The 19,297-nt window shown below is 42.7% G+C and overlaps 1 protein-coding gene across 5 annotated transcripts in view; it reads left to right on the top strand.

Moving 5' to 3' along the window:
- The window catches only part of LPP (LIM domain containing preferred translocation partner in lipoma), a 331,696-nt gene extending 313,615 nt beyond the window's left edge, over positions 1-18,081 (top strand). For all 5 annotated transcript variants that reach the window (XM_063408794.1, XM_063408791.1, XM_063408795.1 and 2 more), the window contains 2 exons: positions 1,415-1,535; positions 3,126-18,081. In XM_063408794.1, coding sequence (XP_063264864.1) covers positions 1,415-1,535; positions 3,126-3,254 — 250 coding nt within the window. In that variant the 3' untranslated portion in view covers positions 3,255-18,081. The remainder of the gene's footprint in view (positions 1-1,414; positions 1,536-3,125) is intronic.
- Positions 18,082-19,297: the final 1,216 nt, after the last annotated feature.

The raw sequence follows: 19,297 nt of genomic DNA, 5'->3' as shown, positions 1-19,297 counted from the left end.
CTGCTGCCAGTGAAATTAATATTTTTCTTTATTCCTAGTACAAATAGATTTTTTTTCTTTTCTAAGATTGTTAATTCTGAGGTGGTTCATGTGACAGGCTGGGTGGCAGAGTCAATCCTTACTAGGCGTTTCAAAGAGAAGGGCCTTTGATCTCCTTGTGTTCTGATGTTTGCCATAAGCTTTGTCCTCTGTCACTCTACAGCCCCTGACCCTGGTTCTCACTACATGGCAGCAGATTCTGTGGGTGTAGGTTTCCTTTTTTGCGGGCAGAATTTGCAGCCAGGAAAGCGGTACCAATAAGTTCTGAACAGCAGATAATGATTCACAACAGGCTAAATGTTCCCAAGCCTGGGAGCAGAGATGGCCACTTCTCATGGGACCTGAGGGGAGCAGAACCAGAGGGAATGCAGAACATGGGTGAATTATCCAGAAGGGCATATGGTGAGCAATAGAAGGGGAAAAGAAAGGGCTGTGCTTCTCTTGATCCCTGAGCTGACCCTGATTCAAGTCAGTCTCTTCATGCAGTGAGTTATTGTCACTATACAACTGGAAGTCAGGCTGACTGGAAGAGAGAACATTGGGGTCTCTGCACCCAAACCTGTTCCCTTTTAGGCCTGGACAACACCCTGTTGGATAACTCAGTTGGTTTTAGCTAGAAAATGCAGCAAGTCAGAATTGCCCTGATGCTTCCTGTCTGAGAGTGAGCACAGCAAGAAATGTGCTTCTTTGTGCACAAGTGGGTAAGATGGTGATGCCTTGAAAGGCTACCTAGAACAGAGGCTAGGCAGTGTTAAAGGAATAAAGTAGGTATTTATTAAAAGTTGGAAGTTTAAAGTGGACAGCATAAACCTCAACAAATTAGTGTTAGTGCAAGGCTATTCTTTTTGCCATTTCTTCCCAGACTTTTAAATTATTTATTCCAATCCCCAAATTTTAATAGTTTGATTTTTGTTTTCAAGAGATGTTCTTTAAGCAGATCCTGGTCATTTTTCTAACCTTGGGATTAGCATGGATTATCTTAGAGGCTGAGGGTTGTGGCAGTGCATAGGTGTCACAATCAAGAGTCATTCAACAGGCACTTTAGTTGTTAATTAGGGCAGGCAAAATGCTTTGCTGCCTGTCAGAAGTTCTACAAGTCATCTCCCAACAAATGTTCTTTAGTACCCTACATGCCTGAAATAGCCTTGTAAGACTGAAGTGCTCCTGCCTTTTTGTTCCCCAAGGAGGGAGCTGTGCAGAGCTCCAACCTGTGTTGTGTGTGCACACGTGTGTGTGTGTGTGTGTGTGTGTGTGTGTGTGTGTGTGTGTGTGTGTGTGTTGGTACAAGTGCACACATCTCTGGCTGGCTGGGCCAGTTAACAAAACCCTTTGCTCCGAGTTTGAGGATGACTGTGCCTGTCTCTTGCTCCCTCAGGAAATTTGCCCCAAGGTGTTCTGTGTGCAAGGAGCCCATCATGCCAGCCCCGGGACAAGAGGAGACCGTGCGCATTGTGGCCCTGGATCGTGACTTCCACGTGCAGTGCTACCGCTGCGAGGTTGGTACTCCAGTCACGGCAGGGACAGAAGGCAGGGGGTGGCTTAACTTCCTCACCACCTCACACAACAGGCATACCCTGTTCTAACACTGGCTCCACAATCAAATTACTTCACTGACTTCAGCAAGCAGGGAATTTTTCCTCATTTATATCGGTGCAAATGAGAGGAAAATCAGGTCCCTTGTTTATGACAGGTTCATTAGAAGAGCAAAAGAATGTGACTCAGGCAATTAGAGCTTAATACTTGAGAACTTCATAAATTATAGCCTGGACACAAACGTAGCTCATCTTTATGTTCTTAAAATGAAAGCTAATGCATGTTAGGATTTGAGCAAGATTGTACAGGAAACTCAGCGTATGGCTCTAGGTTGAAGAATTTTAATGGACACATAAACATGATCATTCTTGTTTTGTGCAATGCTTTTTATGTTACTTTTCCTGTTCAGTTTCATTACACACTTCATGTAATTTTGATGGTAAGAATCTGAAGACAGAGAATAAAAATCACCTTAAAGCAATTAGCATGTGGGAACAGCTGTGTTAGGGAACCTTCAAGAGTTCTTCGGTGCTAGTGTTACTTGTTGGATAATACATCAGCCAGATGGCAGGGTAAGAAAATGAGACCAAATATATTTCTTATTGCAGCTGCAAGTTTTAATAACCTTAATCAGAAAGAAGGATGGACTAAGGTATAAAGGTCTAGGCTGAAACTTGGGGGCATCTGGTTCAACTCTCAATCTGACCTTGGCTTTCAGAGTATATATCGGCCCATTACTTAGGCCCATTATTTTTTAAGATCCTGGGGCATTCTTACTCTAAATTTTGTGGAGCCTAATTCATCATACAGCATGTCCCCTTGCTGGCTGCTGAGATACCCAGGCTTTCACACACATGGATCTCTCAGCCAAGCGATTGCTAGATCACACAGTGAGGGGTAATGCCCAGCTTTCCCAGCAGCTATACTCAGCCTTAAAGCTTATGGACTGGGGTCTCTGGAGCAGGTCTGGGGACCTTGCAGTGGGGTTTCCATGTTCCTGTCTGACATCCTCCTTCTTGCCACAACCTTTTGGCCAACTGTAGTACAAACAAAGGTGGCAGTCCTGGTAAGGGGAAACAGGCAGGGACTTTGCTTAGCTGCCACCCCTGGAATGGAGGCTGTAACTTCATGGCATTAACTCTTCCAAAGGAGATTACCTATAGTCAGATATTGGTACTTAACTTTTTCCCAGTGATGCTTCTTTTTAAATCCTTTTTTTGAATTAATAAATATGTGCTTCAGTTTCATGTTTCTCCAATGCTAAAGACCTTTGCTTCCTCAGAAATGTGAAGGGAAAAATCTCCTTTTATTTTCAATTGGATTAAATTCAGCAGAGAGCTTGGGAACCCATCTTCTCTGCAGCATTGTCTCTTATCAGAAAATGGCTTAATCGTAAAAGACATCACATACCTCAGCTTCGTGCTTTGCGCTGACTCAGGCTGGATCCTGTTACAAGGTGGAGAGTGAGGAGACAGTTTCTTTGACTAATAGATTCTTTGCTTAATCTTGCTCTTTCTTATTTACTTTGCTCTTGCTGTTCACTTGTTTCCTAGGACTGTGGTGGCCTCCTGTCCGAAGGGGACAATCAGGGCTGTTACCCTCTGGACGGGCACATCCTTTGCAAGACCTGCAACTCTGCTCGGATCCAGGCTCTGACTGCCAAGGCCAGCACTGATCTCTGAGAATCAACTGTGACCTTCCCCAGGATGCCCATTGGGGGATATTGCACAAGCTTTGCATGATTTCTTTCCAGCCTAGGGTCTGAATTTCTGTTATTGAAAAAAAAAAAGTAAAGAAAAAAAAAAAAAAGGAAAAAAAGGTAAAACTGGAAGGCCATGGAACAAGAGGGCAGTTCAAGAGGCCATGTTCAGACTGCCCATGACAGGCACCTAATTTAGACACAACTGTTGAGGAGGGCAGTGAGTGAGTCAGAGCAGCTGCTCTGTCTGCAGCTGATGGAGTTAAGGGTCACAGCACCTAAATTATCTGCCTGTAGAAGGAGGTCTGAACATGGTCCTTACTATGCTTCTGTGTTTGATTCCTGTTTCTAAGCAGCGCAGGAAGGTAGAGGGTGAAAGATGGCTGAGGTAGTTATTTCTCCCAAGTTATTCTGAGAACCTGACTAGCTCTCATTGAAGTTATGGGACTTGAGTGTCTGCTGGTGCCTTTAATAGGATCTGTGTCACCAGCAGAAGTAGCTCCACTGTCCTAGAAGGTGTGAGAGCAGACCCAGCATTAACACAAACAGTGCAATTGCAACTGTACTGCACCTGAGTGTAGGTGTGATCTTGTATTCTTGGGACACAGATTTGTTATTTCTTAGGCCCTTACTTGTCTCCACTCCCTTCCAGTTCAATAGGGTTTTTCTTTTACTCATGAAAGTCTACTTAGCTATTGCATAAATTCATTCAGTAGTGATGCTTCCAATTCACAATGTATGAGCAATCACAGAAAGATGTGAGCTTGCACACTGTACACTACACACACACTACACTCTACACACACACTACACTCTACACACACACTGCATGCTTTTGATTTACCAGAGGCATAAGCCAGTCACGTCCATTGAGAAGATCTTTAAGGAATATGGGGCTGGAAACACATTTCTGAAATCCCAGTGGTTAAAAAAAGAAAAGAATGACTACATAGAACTGCAGTGCAAAGCGATGCTCAAAAAAATCTTACGCCACTCTCTCATACAGCCCATTCTAGTGGGATCACTGGCAGGGTTGGTCTCTGGGTAGACATTCAGGGAATTAAGTCTTGTTCCATCTCCTGATAGTGCAATGGGAGGATTTTCCTTTAAGAATAACAGGGATTGTATCAGGCTTTGGGGTGATACACATTTCTCTGATGTTAACACATGTGATCTGTATTTTTCAATTTAAAAAAATCAGATCTTGTTTCAACAACAGCAAAAAAGAGCCTGCTAAATACATGTTCAGTTTTCATCCTAAGAAAGCTAAAGAAGGTATTAAGCCCTTCACTATGCCATTCCAGAAAGCAGGCAATTTTTTTCCTTTTCCATTTTCATCCCAGCCACTTATAACTTGCCTCTGGTGAAATTCGTGGCAGTAGAGTGCTGGGCCAGCAACAGCATTTTCATCTTCAGTCCAGAATTAATATATAGGCCAAGGTAAATAAAACCTGGGCACAGATGATCCTTTTTCTCACATGATCATGGATTTGGGGGTTTTTTTAGGGTTTTTTTTGGTTAATTAAAAACAAATCAGAAAGTTAGAAATCCATGGCATTCTGAACAGCTATAATAGTCCTGTTCATGAAACCCATAATAACTAAGGTGCAAATTACATAGTGAGGGAGTAATTTTCATATCACTGAATTGACATTAATATCTTATTTGCAGATGTAATCAAGGAAAATACCTTTCTTTGCACTTAAATTAAGAAGCAGAACTGAAACAGTTGCAGGCTGATTGACCATATAAGTGACAAACTGGCACTTTTCAAGAGTAAGTTACAAGATTTTTTTTTCACGCATCCCACTGAAAATCAATAAGAATGTGGTGCTTCCCTCTTTGTATCAGGCTTTTGTTATAGAGAATAATTATATCCACTAATGCTGAAAAGAAAAGTTAGATGAGCTGAACTGATAGGAAACAAAGGAAAAATTGTGATGTGATACTGCAGCTCCTGCAAATGGTGCATTTCCTTTCACTGTAGCACTAAACTTAATGGAAGGGCACTGTGATATTCAGTAGCTTCAGCTGTGTGTGGTAAATTCAAATGCAGAAATACCAGTCTAAAACCTCCATTCCTTACATGGTTTATATGTTGGCAAACTTCATCAGTGTCAGGGAAGTTTCTCAAAATTCACAGCTTGAAAGGAACCCTTCTTTGTAGAAGGGTGGCATCACTGAGCAGAAGAGTTCCTTCACCCCCATAGGGGCTGTGCTGAAGCAGTTTGACTTTGTATCCTGGATTTCTGCCCTGGCCTGCAAAAATGTTACTGCCTCAGACATAAACAGATTTTTTGGCACCCTGGCTCCCACCAGGTTCCACCTGGGCTCCTGCTCCCTGAACTGTGGCATGTAAGATCCTTCTGAGCTCGCTTCTTGACACACAGTCTGCACCACCACCAGTCCAAAAAACCTTGCAAATACTGAGCAAATCTAGTTTGAACTAACCCTACAGAAACAGCGGAGATCAGCGCTGGGATACAAGCACAGGTGATAATGTGATGCATTTGGGTGCAGAATGAGCCATTCATCAGGCAGAAAATACAGCTCTGGGCTTCCTTACTCTTGTGAGTGTTAAATCAAGTGCCTGATGAGACTCTCCTGAATAACACTGGGGTAATTGAGGGGAACAAGCTGCTGTGCCTTCCAGCAGAATGTGGCCTAGACAAGGGGGACACAAGTTCAGAGCCTTTGGGCTTTTTACAGCCCTGCCTAGGCTGGAGTGGAGCAAGTCCTATGGCTCCTTGTCTTCTGCCCTCTGCACGGGATGGTTCTTTGCAGTTTCCCAGAGACATTATGGGGATTAAACTAGTCACAGATTAGCCCAAACTACCGATTTCTGGAGCTCTATTTTCTCTTTTCAGAGGTTTGCTGGTATGTGGGCCTGGGATTCCAGCCCATTTCAATGCATGCAGCCAGCCAGGAGATCCAGCTCTGAATCCTCTCTGTTATGAGAGTGCTGTGGTGAGTTGGGCTGGCATGCAGGGAGGTGAGAGCCAAACTTTTCAAGCATTAAATACTTCATGGATGAAATATGATTGACAAAGATTGAACAGTGTTGATGTTTGAGGTGCTGTGGCTGGTTTCTAGACCTGACACATCTGTGCAAAGGTACTGTGATGGGGTTTTTTTCACCCCTAGACACCAAAGCCTTCTGCCCATTGGAAAGAGTGTTCAAAACCCTCTTCTTTATTCTGTGTGGTTTTGTCTCCAAAATCACTATAAATATATTTGAAAGATACTGTATATACATCACAGAGGCTCTCATCACCCACATGTATATGGAAATCTCCCTGCTGATGCTTCAGGATTTAATTAGGAAATGCTGGTGGGATTTATCTCAATTGCACTGCAATTAAGAACCACTGGGATATGGCTTCATCACAATATTTATCACATATTTATAATATATCATGTTTATCTGTTCCAAAGAAGGAGTCTTTTTGCCAAAGAGACCTTGCATTTTTAAAGTTGGACCTTCTTAGCCATGACAAAAATTCACATCATCTGTGGCTGTGGTAATGTCCAAACTGTTCCTTCCAGAAAGAATTGGAAGATCACACAAACATTTCTGTTCGAGTCTGCAGTTTTGCTTATGCTGCTTTGTCTTTGCCTAGCATTTGTTGGCAAGTAGGGCCTGATCCCATGGTTTGTGTAGCCAGACAGGGCCCAGGATCAGGTTCTAATTTAGCAAAATATTTAAGTCCCTGGGGTTTGTTTAAGCACAGACTTAAAGCCATTGCATGGTGTGACATAAGCCATTAATACCAGACTGGTTCTTCATCCCTTAATCATACAGGTTTGATCTGGGTAGAACGTGGGCACAGTCAAATTTCTATCAAATTACCCAGAACACAGGAAATGGCTCCTGTGTCACCCTTATGCCAGCTGCAGGAGAAGACCACAGCTGATCAAATGTAACGTTTGGATGACAGGAGGCTGAGTTGTTATGTTATAACCCCACTGTGTTGGGTGGCTGTGGCACCTTCCATATGTCACAAGTAGCCCTACAGGCAGATTTACTGTATCTTTGAGCAATGGCTTTAAAACTGTCTACTTAAAGTTTCTCCAGGAGATTGGGTTGCCTTGGTTACAGCCCAATCCTTAAGCATATCCCCAAGGCTAACACTAGTATTTTGTGAATGTGATGGTTTTATTGTTACTTATTTTATTCATTGAACATTGGTTTTAAAAACAGAAAGCCACACCAATTGTTTAGCCTATCAGATAACACACCTTTAATTTTGGTTTTCGGAGCAGTGTTAATATTTTAATTCTTAGATTTTTATCACGGCTGCAAACACTTGTGTAATGACTTAATCATAGAGGTGTGGGAGTACTGAAGTGTTTGTCACTCTACATAATAGTGTTCATCCTGATAGCAGGAGCCAGGCTTTCACAAAACACAGGCCTTAAGTTGACTTTCTGCCTATCAGCAAAATGTGCCTGAGAAGAATGAGAAGTGTCTTTAAGGAAATGATGGTTGTTAAAGAGAATAGTGACAAATCTGTCTGAAATCTCTTCGGACCTGTTACAGCTGCTGCCTGGCTGGGGTTAGCTCAAGCCTGGCTTAGGTTTGATAAATGCTGGTTCCTTTTGATTTTGAGAAAGTCTTGAAGGCAAGGGATAACAGGACCCAAGGGCGGGTTCTTGAGAGAAATCCTGTGTCAAGGATAAGCGTTAGACACCTGGTGCTTGCGCTGAGTGCTCAGAAGGGGTTTGAGTTGCTGACTGGTGTCTGTTGGTGTCTGGCTCCTGCAGTTGGGTCAGTGTTGATTTGCTGTTTGTTCAGCAGCCTGGGTGGAGCACACCTCGCACAGGTTCAGTGCTGCAGGCTGGAGGTGTTGGAGAGGGCGTGCTGAGCCATCCCACGGTGGTGAAATTCCACCATGGAAAACACCAGCAATGGTAACTGAGGGTTTGTCGTGGAAGGAGGGCAGAGACTGCACCACAACCTAGAGGTTAGCAAAATACAGACCAAGAGAGCTGTGAGAACACTATTTCCAGTTAGAGCTGGCGGTAATTTTTACACTAAATTAGATGATACCAGAAGGGCCCTTTTTTTTATGAGAAATTCTCTCTTTCTGCAATGTTAACCACAATATTTTTGGGGGGTTGTTTTTGCTGTTATGATTAAAATTATACTGAATTTTTATCTAAATCAATTTCAGAATTGTTAACAAATATTTTTATTTCTCAGAGACCCATGTTGTCTTTCAGAGTATTTTGTAGTTCTTGGGTTTCTTCTGCTGGTAAATTAAAGTTCCCGTTACAATTCTGAAAACTTCTTTGGATAAAAATTCTACTTAAAACCAAGCAAATGTTCTTGGGAAATGGTTCAGTAGTAGACCTGGAGAAATAAAAAAAGCTTTGAAACTTTCCATAAGATTTTTTCCCTATTTTTAACTAGTTTTGCTAATTTTGAAGTCACTGTTTCCTTTGTTAGAACAATCCAAGTAAGGTGACTCTTAAAATACCAGTGTTACTTCTGTTGGATTAATTTTTCCTATCCGTCTTAAGGCCATGGAGTGGCTGGCTATAGGGACTGCCAGTGTCTTTTTCTGTGGCAATTGCAATTTTCTTCTTTGTTTTTATCTTGGTGTCTTATTCTGTTTGGCTTTTCCCCCTGAAATTACTGAAGAATATAAGCACATTATGGCAACTGCCATGAAAATCAAGAGATACTGATTGAATTTCATCTCCTTTCTGGGCTTGGGAATGGCATTTTTCCTTAAACATTTCTAGAAATGTTACCTGTCTTCCTCAGCATTTCAACTTTAAATTTGCAACAATTGCTTGCCCAACTGGCATTTGGAGCCTATGAGAGAACAGAATTTACACCTGTGAAATTATAACATTCATCCAGCATCTAAAAATCTAAGGGAAAAAACCTAACCTCAGTGGGTTTCCTGGTGGACGTTGAGGAACAGCTCTCACTTCAGCCTGGAAATTTTCTGCTGTGGCCTGAAAAAACTAAGTTCTACCCTTGCAGGGCAGTCTGGCATACACACTCACATGTCAGGTGTTTGTGGGGCTGTAACTGAGTAGAAATACAGGCTGCAGTATTGACTGTTGCTCCTCTGGGCTTTATTCCTGACTACATGTCCCTGGTCTCTTTGGCTTCATTAACACGTGGAAGCACAGGGTTTATCACGGGTAGCAAGAGCATCCAGTTCAAACTTTTTTTTAAAAAAAAATTTCTATTTGTCCAGTATTCTCATCCTACCTAGATATTTTAGAAAATGAGGAAGGAAACAGAAGCCCCAGTGGTGGCATTACCTTTACATTTCCAGGGGTTAGAGTCCCTCCCCAGGAACATCACACTTGGGATGTCTCTGCTTTCCTGCCCATGCTTCCCCTAGTCCACAAACCTCCCTCTTACCCACTTTTTCCATGCCCTCAATGTGCACTCTTTGCAGTAAAGATAGTTTCTTTCTTACTTCACCGAGGTATTGTGAGTCTTAGCTAGTAGTTGGAAAAACTTGTTCAGATCTTTAATCAAGTAGTTTTGTGCGTCCTTAGTATCAGTGGCCTGCCATATGGATATCAAAGAAAATTGTTATAATTATTGCTTTTAAAATGATTATGAAATTGTGCCTTACTTTTTCAGTCATATTTAACCATGTAATTTAGAACCACATGATTGCAGGGATTTACCATGAAGAAATATGTTTGAAGGATAGTTTGTTTTTTAAATATTTTTTCCTCAAAAATTATTTTATTAGCTTTTCCTCTTTTATTTTTTTCCTCCAGTTATATTCCTTTAATATGTTTGTGTAAAAGGGCAGCCAGAATTTGCATTTGTGAGAGACAGAAGATTTTATTTGGTCTTGTATATAGAGCTTTCATTTTCTTTTATGTTCCTTCAGGAAAATTCCTCCCTCCCCAATTACTCATACTGAGATGTCTTTAAATGCAGGCTGACCAGTAAGGGTTTTTTGTTGTTGTTTAATTTAGTGTGTGGTTTGCTTTGTGGTTGAGGTTTTTCTTTTAATTAACCAGATATTGAGTGCTGGGGAGACATTGCACATTAATGCAGAAACGTTAATGCTAATTTTCACAGGAAAGACAAAATTAGAGTCTTTCCCTGTCTCCAGTGCAGTTTTGTTACTGCTCTGTGTACAACACTAATATTAAGCCAGACTGTAAAGGCTAAATACTCAGAGTGACCTACTTCCATTCACCAGCAAGAATCCTTTGTCAGCTGACTCCTGTTTGTTTGTTCATTTTTAAATGTCGGATTACAGAATGAGTATCTCCTAAAGATGAAAGAAAACAGTGTTTTCATGTGCAGGAAATTTGGGGTTGCAGTAAGAGAACATTTTCTTTGTGAATTTGGATGTCATGGTGTTTTAAGCTCCTGCCTGGAGCCTAAATCAATTTGGCCTCTCATGCAGTTCATCTAACTGGTGCTCCTAAAAGGCTGCAGCCCTGCAAAAGCTCATGCAGCATTTTTGGCTGCCTTCCCTTGCTCCCATTTGGTACATATTTGCACAATTTAACTGAGCTTTTCTTTCTCCTGAAGGTCAGATGCAAGCGATACGAAACACTAAACTTTATAAACAAGCAAAACCATTTCAACCACAGCATTTTGGACTGGAATGGGTTTTTAGGTGGCGCACTGTCTGCTGGCCTTTGGAGAGGGGATCCTGAGACTGCATTGGCCTGGAACAGGATGCAAAGCCACAAGCCTTGTTTTTTTTAATAAACTACTTACTGTAATCCAGCTACACAGTTTCAGCCTCACACTTCAGAAGAAGCTTCCAGTAGCTATGCACGTACAGACACTTTCTCTCTTGCAGAAAGTGAAACTTTCCCAACCAGAGTAAATTTAACCTATTGCATAAGATGCTGGAAGTTGGTTTTTTTTTTATTTTCCTTGGGATTCTCACTGTAACCTCTGTGTGCAGAGGATGAATAGCTTTTCTTTTTCCCTCTTTTTTTTTTTTTTTTTCCTGACAAGATTAGATGTTGCATATTGATGAGCTAGCATTTCAAAGGTCCGTGGGGCTTTGGAACATATTAAGAATCTCTGAAGTTTAATATTCACCATGTTTTAAATATTCAGAAGGAAAAATCTGCATAAAATGGCTTTTGATAAATAGGTTCTAGGGATTCTTTCTTTCTGTCTTACACAAGCATTGTGGGGATTGTGGCTGTGCCAGTTTTGTTCCAAAGTGTCTTTTGTTTCAGCATTTCAGGATAATTTTGATCCCATTTGTATACCCAGTACCAGTCCTGAAGTCTCTTAAGGTTTCTGCTGGGGCTGTACAGCAGGCAAGTGGATGTGACCAAGAAAAAGACTCAGCTGAACATTGGAACTCCTGAATATCTTCTTGGGAGCTTCCTCCTCATGACAGCTGGGCACATCCATCCTTTTTCTGTGCCTGCTTCTCATGATGGGGTTGGGATCCATCCAGTGGTCTGGCCCAGCTGAGATCTTTCTGCAGAGGTGCTCTGTGGGGTTTTGAGATTGGAAAGGGCAATATCCTGGGTGGAGGAGCAGAGTGTCATTTGATGCCTCTCAGATCTCACAGGGCAGTCACCCCTTCCTTGGAAGGCTCTTTGGTGAGAATCTCAGCAGTAAAAAAAAAAACACGTGCCTGTAGGAGAAATCCTCGCCTGGGGATGCTCCATTTCTCATGCTCTTGAAAATCGGATTCAAGCTTTAGATGAGGATCAGTTGCTGGCTGCAGAGGCACAGCTCTTTTGCTGAATTATCAACACGTGTCGTTACCCTCCATGGCCCTGGTACATCCCAGGGGGTTGCAGGACAGCGCTTTGGTCCCTCTCACACCCAGCCTGGACTTTGTCACACCAGTCCCTGTTGAATCAGTGCCTGGTATTTGTTCTCAGGACCGCCCTGGCTCAGGCCAAGGGCACCTCATGCCTCTATGCAAAAGGTGGTGCTTTCAGGTTTTACCTTACAAATAATGCAGCCCTTTCAAACTCACCTTTCTTCTCTCACGTATTCTTGACAGAAGTAGGATTTTAAATATTTCATAACATTCTTCTTTCTTCTTCCTTTTTGCCAGATGCCTTGAAAACATTGTCACATTACGATCTGGGGGGGATCAGGATCAGTTTCCCTTCCTTCTTGATTGCATGGTGTAGGTTTGCAATGAGAGTTTTGTCCTTTTTTCTTTTTTTCTTTTTTTTATTAGTCTTACAGAACAGATGCCTTCATTTTATGCAGAGAAAGATTGTCTATGATTAGAGCTAATCCAGGATGGCAGGATTGGACCCCCACAGTGAAAGCTGGAAAAGTGATTGCAAAAGTATTCTGTTTCTCCTTTATTAATTGCACAGGAAGTTTCCACCAAAGGCTCATGTAGCCCAACTGGCCTATGTAATAAGTAGCAGGGCCTGTAATTACAGTCTGTTTTCTGATCCTATCTGTGCTCTGACTTTCTAGGCACTGCAGTTCTACTTACATCTGGCTTTTTGTCACCTTTTTAAATTTTTGATTGGTCACTAAGGGAAGGAGAGCACAAGCCCTGAGCCCTGCGAGGTGCAGGGAGTATAAACGAGGGAGTTCTCCTCCCTCTCAGGTATCCACCTGATTTGGGACACAGAACAGAGCACGAGGAACAGGAGGATTTTACCAGTTGTGCAGCAGAGGAAGTGGGCTGCCTGCCAACTGGGTATCTTTCAAGACCTCAGAGTTCTTTATAGGATTGGAAATTTGAACCTTTTACAGGTCTTAACTAGTGTACTCTCCTGTGAGATAGTTCATCGGCATTTCTTTGCTCGGAGCTGTTCCTACAGGATTTGACCCTTTTTCTCTGTAAGATTCGAGGTTTTATGGTTGCAAAGAGATCCTTCCCCATATGCATGAGGAGGAAGATGGCTTTTGGCATCCTGCAGAGAAGCTGTGTTCCAAATCCTGGTATCAATGTGGAAAGCAGGAGTAACTGGAGTTGGAGGGGGAAGGCAGTGATTCACACGTGGTTCACTACCAGGTTCACCAGCAGCGAGCACAGCCTCAAGCAGATGAGCTCCCTGGGATGTCTGAGACCTGCTCCTTGTGGGAGTGTTTGGTGCTGGTCACTTTGGCAGCAATCTCTTGTCTCTGAAAACATGCACTAAAGTTTGGGTAAAGCTACAGAATGGTACCCCCCAGTCTTTTTTCTCAAGGCAGACTCGCAGTACTGTGTTTGATCAAGAGGAATGAAAGCCATTAGGCAAATACTGTACTCTGCAAAACAACCCATTAGCAATCTACTATGGATACTTTTAATGTCCATTAAACTGTTACACAAATTGTCCTTTTTCTACAGCTTGCACTGTTATTTCATTATTTTAACCTGACTTCTGTTTAAAAATACCCCTCAATTATTTTTTTTCTTTGTAACTCTGCTTCTAAGAAAGTTGATGCTTTAAAGGAAAAAAAGCACAAAAAAACACAACTTAGTTTCAAACATGGGTTTTTCAGGCTTCTAAATTAATAATTTCTACACCTGACCCAGTTCCTGCAGCTGCCAAAAAAGAAAAGAGAAAGCTATTTAAATTTCTCATAGAACCATTTATCTCTTAAAATATGCCAAGGCAATTTGAGGTGGGGGTGGAGACTCAGCTATTTATCTCAGCAGCTTGATTTTTCTCTTTATGTTTCCAACTGTCAGGGGGAAAAAACCGGTAGGAAGCTATTCTTGGGCTATTATTGATGTATTGTGTTGCCATTATGCAGGATGTCTGCTTTGCTATATACGGAAGGACATTAATAATAGCCATCTCCCCTGCCCCCACCCTCGGTTCCTCTTTGGGAAGATATGGTTTAACTGGAGCATCTGCTGTGTTCGAATTGCTGCTCCTTCCTCCCCTTCCCCCAGTTCATTCTCAAACTAGTTTTAGGAACCAGGGCTAAGGAATTAAAGAGACATTATTTTGGCCATTTTTCTGCCTACTTCTGTGGTTGCTTCAGGCAAATAATTTCCATGCCCTGTACCTGTCTGCCCTTTTCCTTCCCATGTATTGCCCCTGCTTTCATTTTAAGTTCATCAATGCAAAGAAAAACCCTTTCTTGCTGTCTCTTTCTCAGAAAGCTGACTGGCAGAACGGGCTCAGCAACAGAGCTCTGATTTGTTATTACCCAGCATTTCATATCCACAAACATCAGTTTCATTATTTCCAATTAGTAGGAAAATGTATTCTCATTCCCATCCCTTCTACCCCAGGTCTAAAACATTGTTACGAGACTTTAAAGGGTCCATCTGCTTGTTTAAAGACTCGGATGCTTGTTTTATTTTTGGAAGCAGAGTGTACAGTGAACAGGAATAGTTTGATGTTTAAAAAGCAGCCCCAGTTCAGCGTTCCCCTGAAGTGCGGGAAGTCCTGTCTCTGCAGGGCTGTGCCAGCAGCGTGACAGCCCAGAGAGCAGAGCCACGTTGAAAAGGAAAAAGAACTGGCCTGCCCCACTTCATCTGTGACAAGAGAGAGGTGAAAATAACAAATGTGGCAAGAAAATAAAGGGCAGAATTGTACTGAGTTTTTATTTTAATGGCTGTTCCTATGTCTCCCGCTGATTTTGTTCCATAGTAGTTTTGCTTATTCAGCATTTTTGATAACCAGGACCATGTGCTTTTTCATGGTATCATTATTTTTACTTTTCATTTGTTGAGTTATATTCTTGCCCTGGTTCCCACAGGATATGGAGCCACTTTGGTTTGGGCACTGAATGAAAACAGTTAGGAGCTCTGTCCAGGAGAGCTTACCTAGAATTTGGAGCCAGCAAATGCAATCAGAATATTTTCCAGTCTGATACAGAGAGGTTTTCAAAATAGGAATTCTACATGGAAGGAATGCCTTCATTGGGGGAAATGCTTAGATTTCAAAATGAAAGGGAGATGGCCATTCAGTGTAGTTTCTTGTTCCTTTTATCACCTGCCTTGTTGGTGTACAATGAGAAAAATTACACCCTCTGTTCCATAAGCTCAGCCAGAACCCAGCATCTCTTCTGCAGACATTTGCTCCAGCTCCAGCTTTCCACACTGCTGCAGCATGGCAGTGAGAAAGGCCTGCTAAGGGAGCAAGGTCAGCCTCATCTCCTCCACAGCCAGTGCTGCTCCCCGTGGTGAGTCTGCGTCCAGCCTAGGGCTTGATCCTGCCTTCCTAGTGTGAGTATTTTGCCAGAATCAGCTGTTTTCTCTCTGCCATTAGCTATGGGATTGTGTGCAATGATGAGGATTTGCAGGGAGGGAGGAGAAGATCCTGTTCCAATTAGGCTGCCTTTGTGCTAATGTTTCATTCAGGGCTGCATGAGATAAGAGCAGTTTGCACTGAAATGCACAGCCGGAGGTTGTAGCTTGCGTTCCAACTGTGTTGAGATGGTACCCACTGAAAATCCAAACTGGGGAGCTTTTCTGCATCTGCCAGTGCTTCACTGACAGCTCTGTGTGGGCTGGAAACACATTTCAGTTCGGCAAATGGACATTTCGTGCCTTGTGCCCCAAGTCTGATCTAGTCCTTTGCTTTATCCACCTAAAAAGTAGTATTTCTAATGTGCCTAACAAGTTGAGCTCCTGACGAGCATCTCAACAGAGCAACCAGCAAGGTGACAAGTAGGCAATTGACTGAGCTGCCTTTACAAAAAGTGTATTCCACTTTCTTCACTGTGTGCCTTTTCAGAGACCTGCTGTGCTCCTTTGTGGGCAGCAGAGAAACAGTCCTAGTGCTGAGTAGGGATGGGAACTGGGAGGGTGATGGAAAGGAGAAGCAAGAGGCTAAGGCTGAGCATCTGTTCTCCATGGGAATAAGCAAAGCAATGGCTTATCCCATCAGTACAGCTTGTCTGGCTTTACACACTCTGTTGTCTGGTGGGCAACTGTTCTGTAGCAGAGGTAGTTGGGTATATCTCCTCAAACATCTCTTCCTGATCAGAACTGCAGAGTCATTAATATCTGAAGAATTTATTCTCTTAATATTGTCTCTTAGAAAATCTCCATCACTCATTTTTTATATAATGCTAGAAGAGAAAATCTGAAGGTGAATCAAAGTTTGATTGGTGCTACTGTATTAAAAAGGCTGATATGCTCTTGTTTTCAGTCCTCAAAATAATGTTTCAGCAAACCTTTCCCTGCTGTGATCAGACAGGAAATGCAAGGTGTATTGGAAATGCGGTAAAGGGAAAGATTTGGTGTTTTGGTGCTCTGAACTGCACCGCTGTGACCTCCTCTGCTGTCTCTCTGGAGAGTGAGAACTGAGTATTGGTAGAGGTATGAGCAGGGCCAAGTAATGCTGGGACTTTCCCATGGTCTTGCTAGAAAGGATTTGCCTTGGTGAGACATCAACTTCCTTAATGGTTCTATACTTACCTGTGCCACAGCTTGTGTTTTGGACAGTCAGAGAGACTGGAGAGCAGCCTCCAGTTCCTTCCCTCTAGTCAGTCAAATGAGAGACTCTTGAGTACTAATTCTGCAGTTTTAATTAAGTCACTTTCCAGATCAGAGCAAACAGCAGAGGTTTGTCATGTTCCAGAGCCCAATCTCTCACGCTGGCTTTACCTGTGGGCTGATGCTAGGGGGTCTGATCCACACATAGGTCATTCCAGAAGGATTCTTCTTGGCTGCATGCCCCATGGAGAACCCCCTAAAGCTGGGAGAATGATTTGGCTCTTTCAGAGTGCAAGGAGGAAGTGCCCCCAGGAATGTATTTGTCCTACTTAGCTGCTATGCTTTGGCCTATCCCTGCCAGTAGCAGACCTGTCTGCTCGAGGGTTCCCCAGGGATGATCTGCACTGGATGTGCAGTAACTCACCGTGGTCTGAGGAGGTGTTTCAGCTTCGTGGTGGTTGTTGGTTTGGCCCGTGAGATAGAGAAGGTTCTGCGTTGTTGCCTTTCTTGCAGTTGGGAGGGAGCGTGACTGGCCACTCTCCTCCTTGTCCAGTGTCAGCAGGCAGAGGCTCTCAGTGGGATGGGAAGCATCTTCCTTTAAAATGTGAATCACTAGCCTAGGGATCTGGGCAAGGGAGGGCACAAGGAAGCACTTCCTATATGAGGAACGCTTCTGCTGCACACTCTGTGCCCTCGGATGCTAATGAAGTAACATTACTTGAGCTTTTAGGACTGGTCTCCTGTCTGTCAGAGCTTGGGGGTAACACAGTTTCACTCCTCGCTGAGCAAAAGCACTACCCAAGTCTGTGGGGAGCCTAATCCTGCTGCCATTGGAATTTTCCTGATTCCTGTGAATTGCTGAGTGCACCTCCTGTGAGCTGCTGAGTAGCCTCCCTTGTCACTGAACCCATCAGGCCACTTGTCTCCCTCACTGACTATTTCCGTAGGGCTTTGAGGGCACTCAGGAAATGCAATCAGCACCTTACAGGATCGATCTGCTAGGCAATAAATGAAGTTTTTTTCTCTGGTAACTTGTGTGCATGAACTGAAAATCATTTATTCCAATTTGTTCTGAGGACAGATGCAGCATATACACATTTTCTATATTTATAAATATATATAGATATATATTTTGTTCTCAGCTAGTTACCTCTTCTAAACTGCAATTTTCAGAGCAACTGGCATATATTTTTTATTCAACACGTAAAATAACTTTTTACAGTAAGAGAATGAAAGCTGTTTTAAGCATGTGTTTTCTGTATTTTTATTATGCATTATCCAATTATATTGAGATGTATTTTCCTCTTTGCTCTGCTCTTTCAGTTGTTATCCTTTTTATCAGTTATGCTTTTCAAATGTTTTGTAAGGGAAAATAAATATGCAAAATCGCCAGATGCCTTTTTTCTTTGCAGAAGAAGTATCACAAATGCTTTTTTATTACATTTTACCAATCCAATAAACTTCTTATAAATTTCATTTTTGTTTGCTAGCGTGTGAAATTATTTTTTCAAGTTGAATGGTATTTACTTTCTCCCAGCCTCCACCTGCAATTATGCTTCATATCCTTCATCTTTTTCTCTTTTAGGTTCAAAATTTCATTGTGTGGCTCCTGAACATACCTAATTCAAGAGTCTGTTTCACTGTTGGGTGAAGTAAGGATGCAAAAGTGTCCCAAGAGAGGCTCCCTCCATACTGACCATCTCTCGGTGGATTTTGCACTGTTCTAAAATATGTGTTCCTTTGTAGTGGAGAGCACTCCATTCCTAACCCATGCAGTAATCTGAAGAGTTGGGTTGTATGGGAAGTGCCCACAAATGTTCTCAAATTTGGGTTGTGATGGGTGACAGCAGAGCCAAGCACCACACTCTGCAGCTGAATGGAGGAATATTATTCAAACTGTTATGGGGACAGTAGAAAGAAGTGTGGTTAGCAAAGCCTTTCTCCTCTAGAAACTTGTTTCTAGGCTATCACTGTGGTAAATAATCAGGATTGTTCCCATCTGCTTAAAAAATGTCACAGGTCACCACACAGAGAACCTGGTGCAGCACTGAACGCTGCTGACAGAAGTGCTTCTTGTGGTGGGGAGTCCAGTGTATCCTGGTAAGCTTTTCCACAAATCCACGCTAAATATCTCCACCCTGCTTATAGCCTGTTTTACAAATACTGTTCTCCCTATCAGCAGAAGTGGTTGTCTTAAAAGAATTTTTGAGAGTTGTAGAAACATCCCAAGCCACACAATACAGCTAAACCCATTCCCTCCGTGTCATTCCCAAGAAAACTTTATGTGACCTTGAAGACATCTGCATATGGAGATCCCACAACCTGCCCTGGCAGTCCTCTCTATAGCAGTGTTGTCTCCACCCTTGTCTGTCCTACTGTCCACACCAAATGTTCTTGGCTGTAAATTAAATCCCATCCTTACTTTCCCACCACCAGGGAAAATGAAGGACTTTTTTAGTAGGTTATGTATTGTCAGGGGATGCTTTGTTAGCTGTGGAAGGAGGCACAGGCAGCAGCCTTGCTCCCAGCTCCTCCTCCCCTTCCCCAGGGGACTTCAGGAAAGGCCTGTGTTCTCCCTCAGGAAAGGACAAACTGCAGCTTGTTCCTACAGGACACGGGAGTCTGACAGGCTTTGTCTTGGCAGTAAAGGGAGTGTGATGGTGTGGGCTTTCAAGTCTATTCAAACTGCTGT

This window comes from Prinia subflava, chromosome 11 (genome assembly GCF_021018805.1).
Source record: "Prinia subflava isolate CZ2003 ecotype Zambia chromosome 11, Cam_Psub_1.2, whole genome shotgun sequence".
NCBI lineage: Eukaryota > Metazoa > Chordata > Aves > Passeriformes > Cisticolidae > Prinia > Prinia subflava.
Note: the sequence above shows the minus strand (reverse complement) of the source record. Positions and strands in the feature narration are given on the sequence as shown.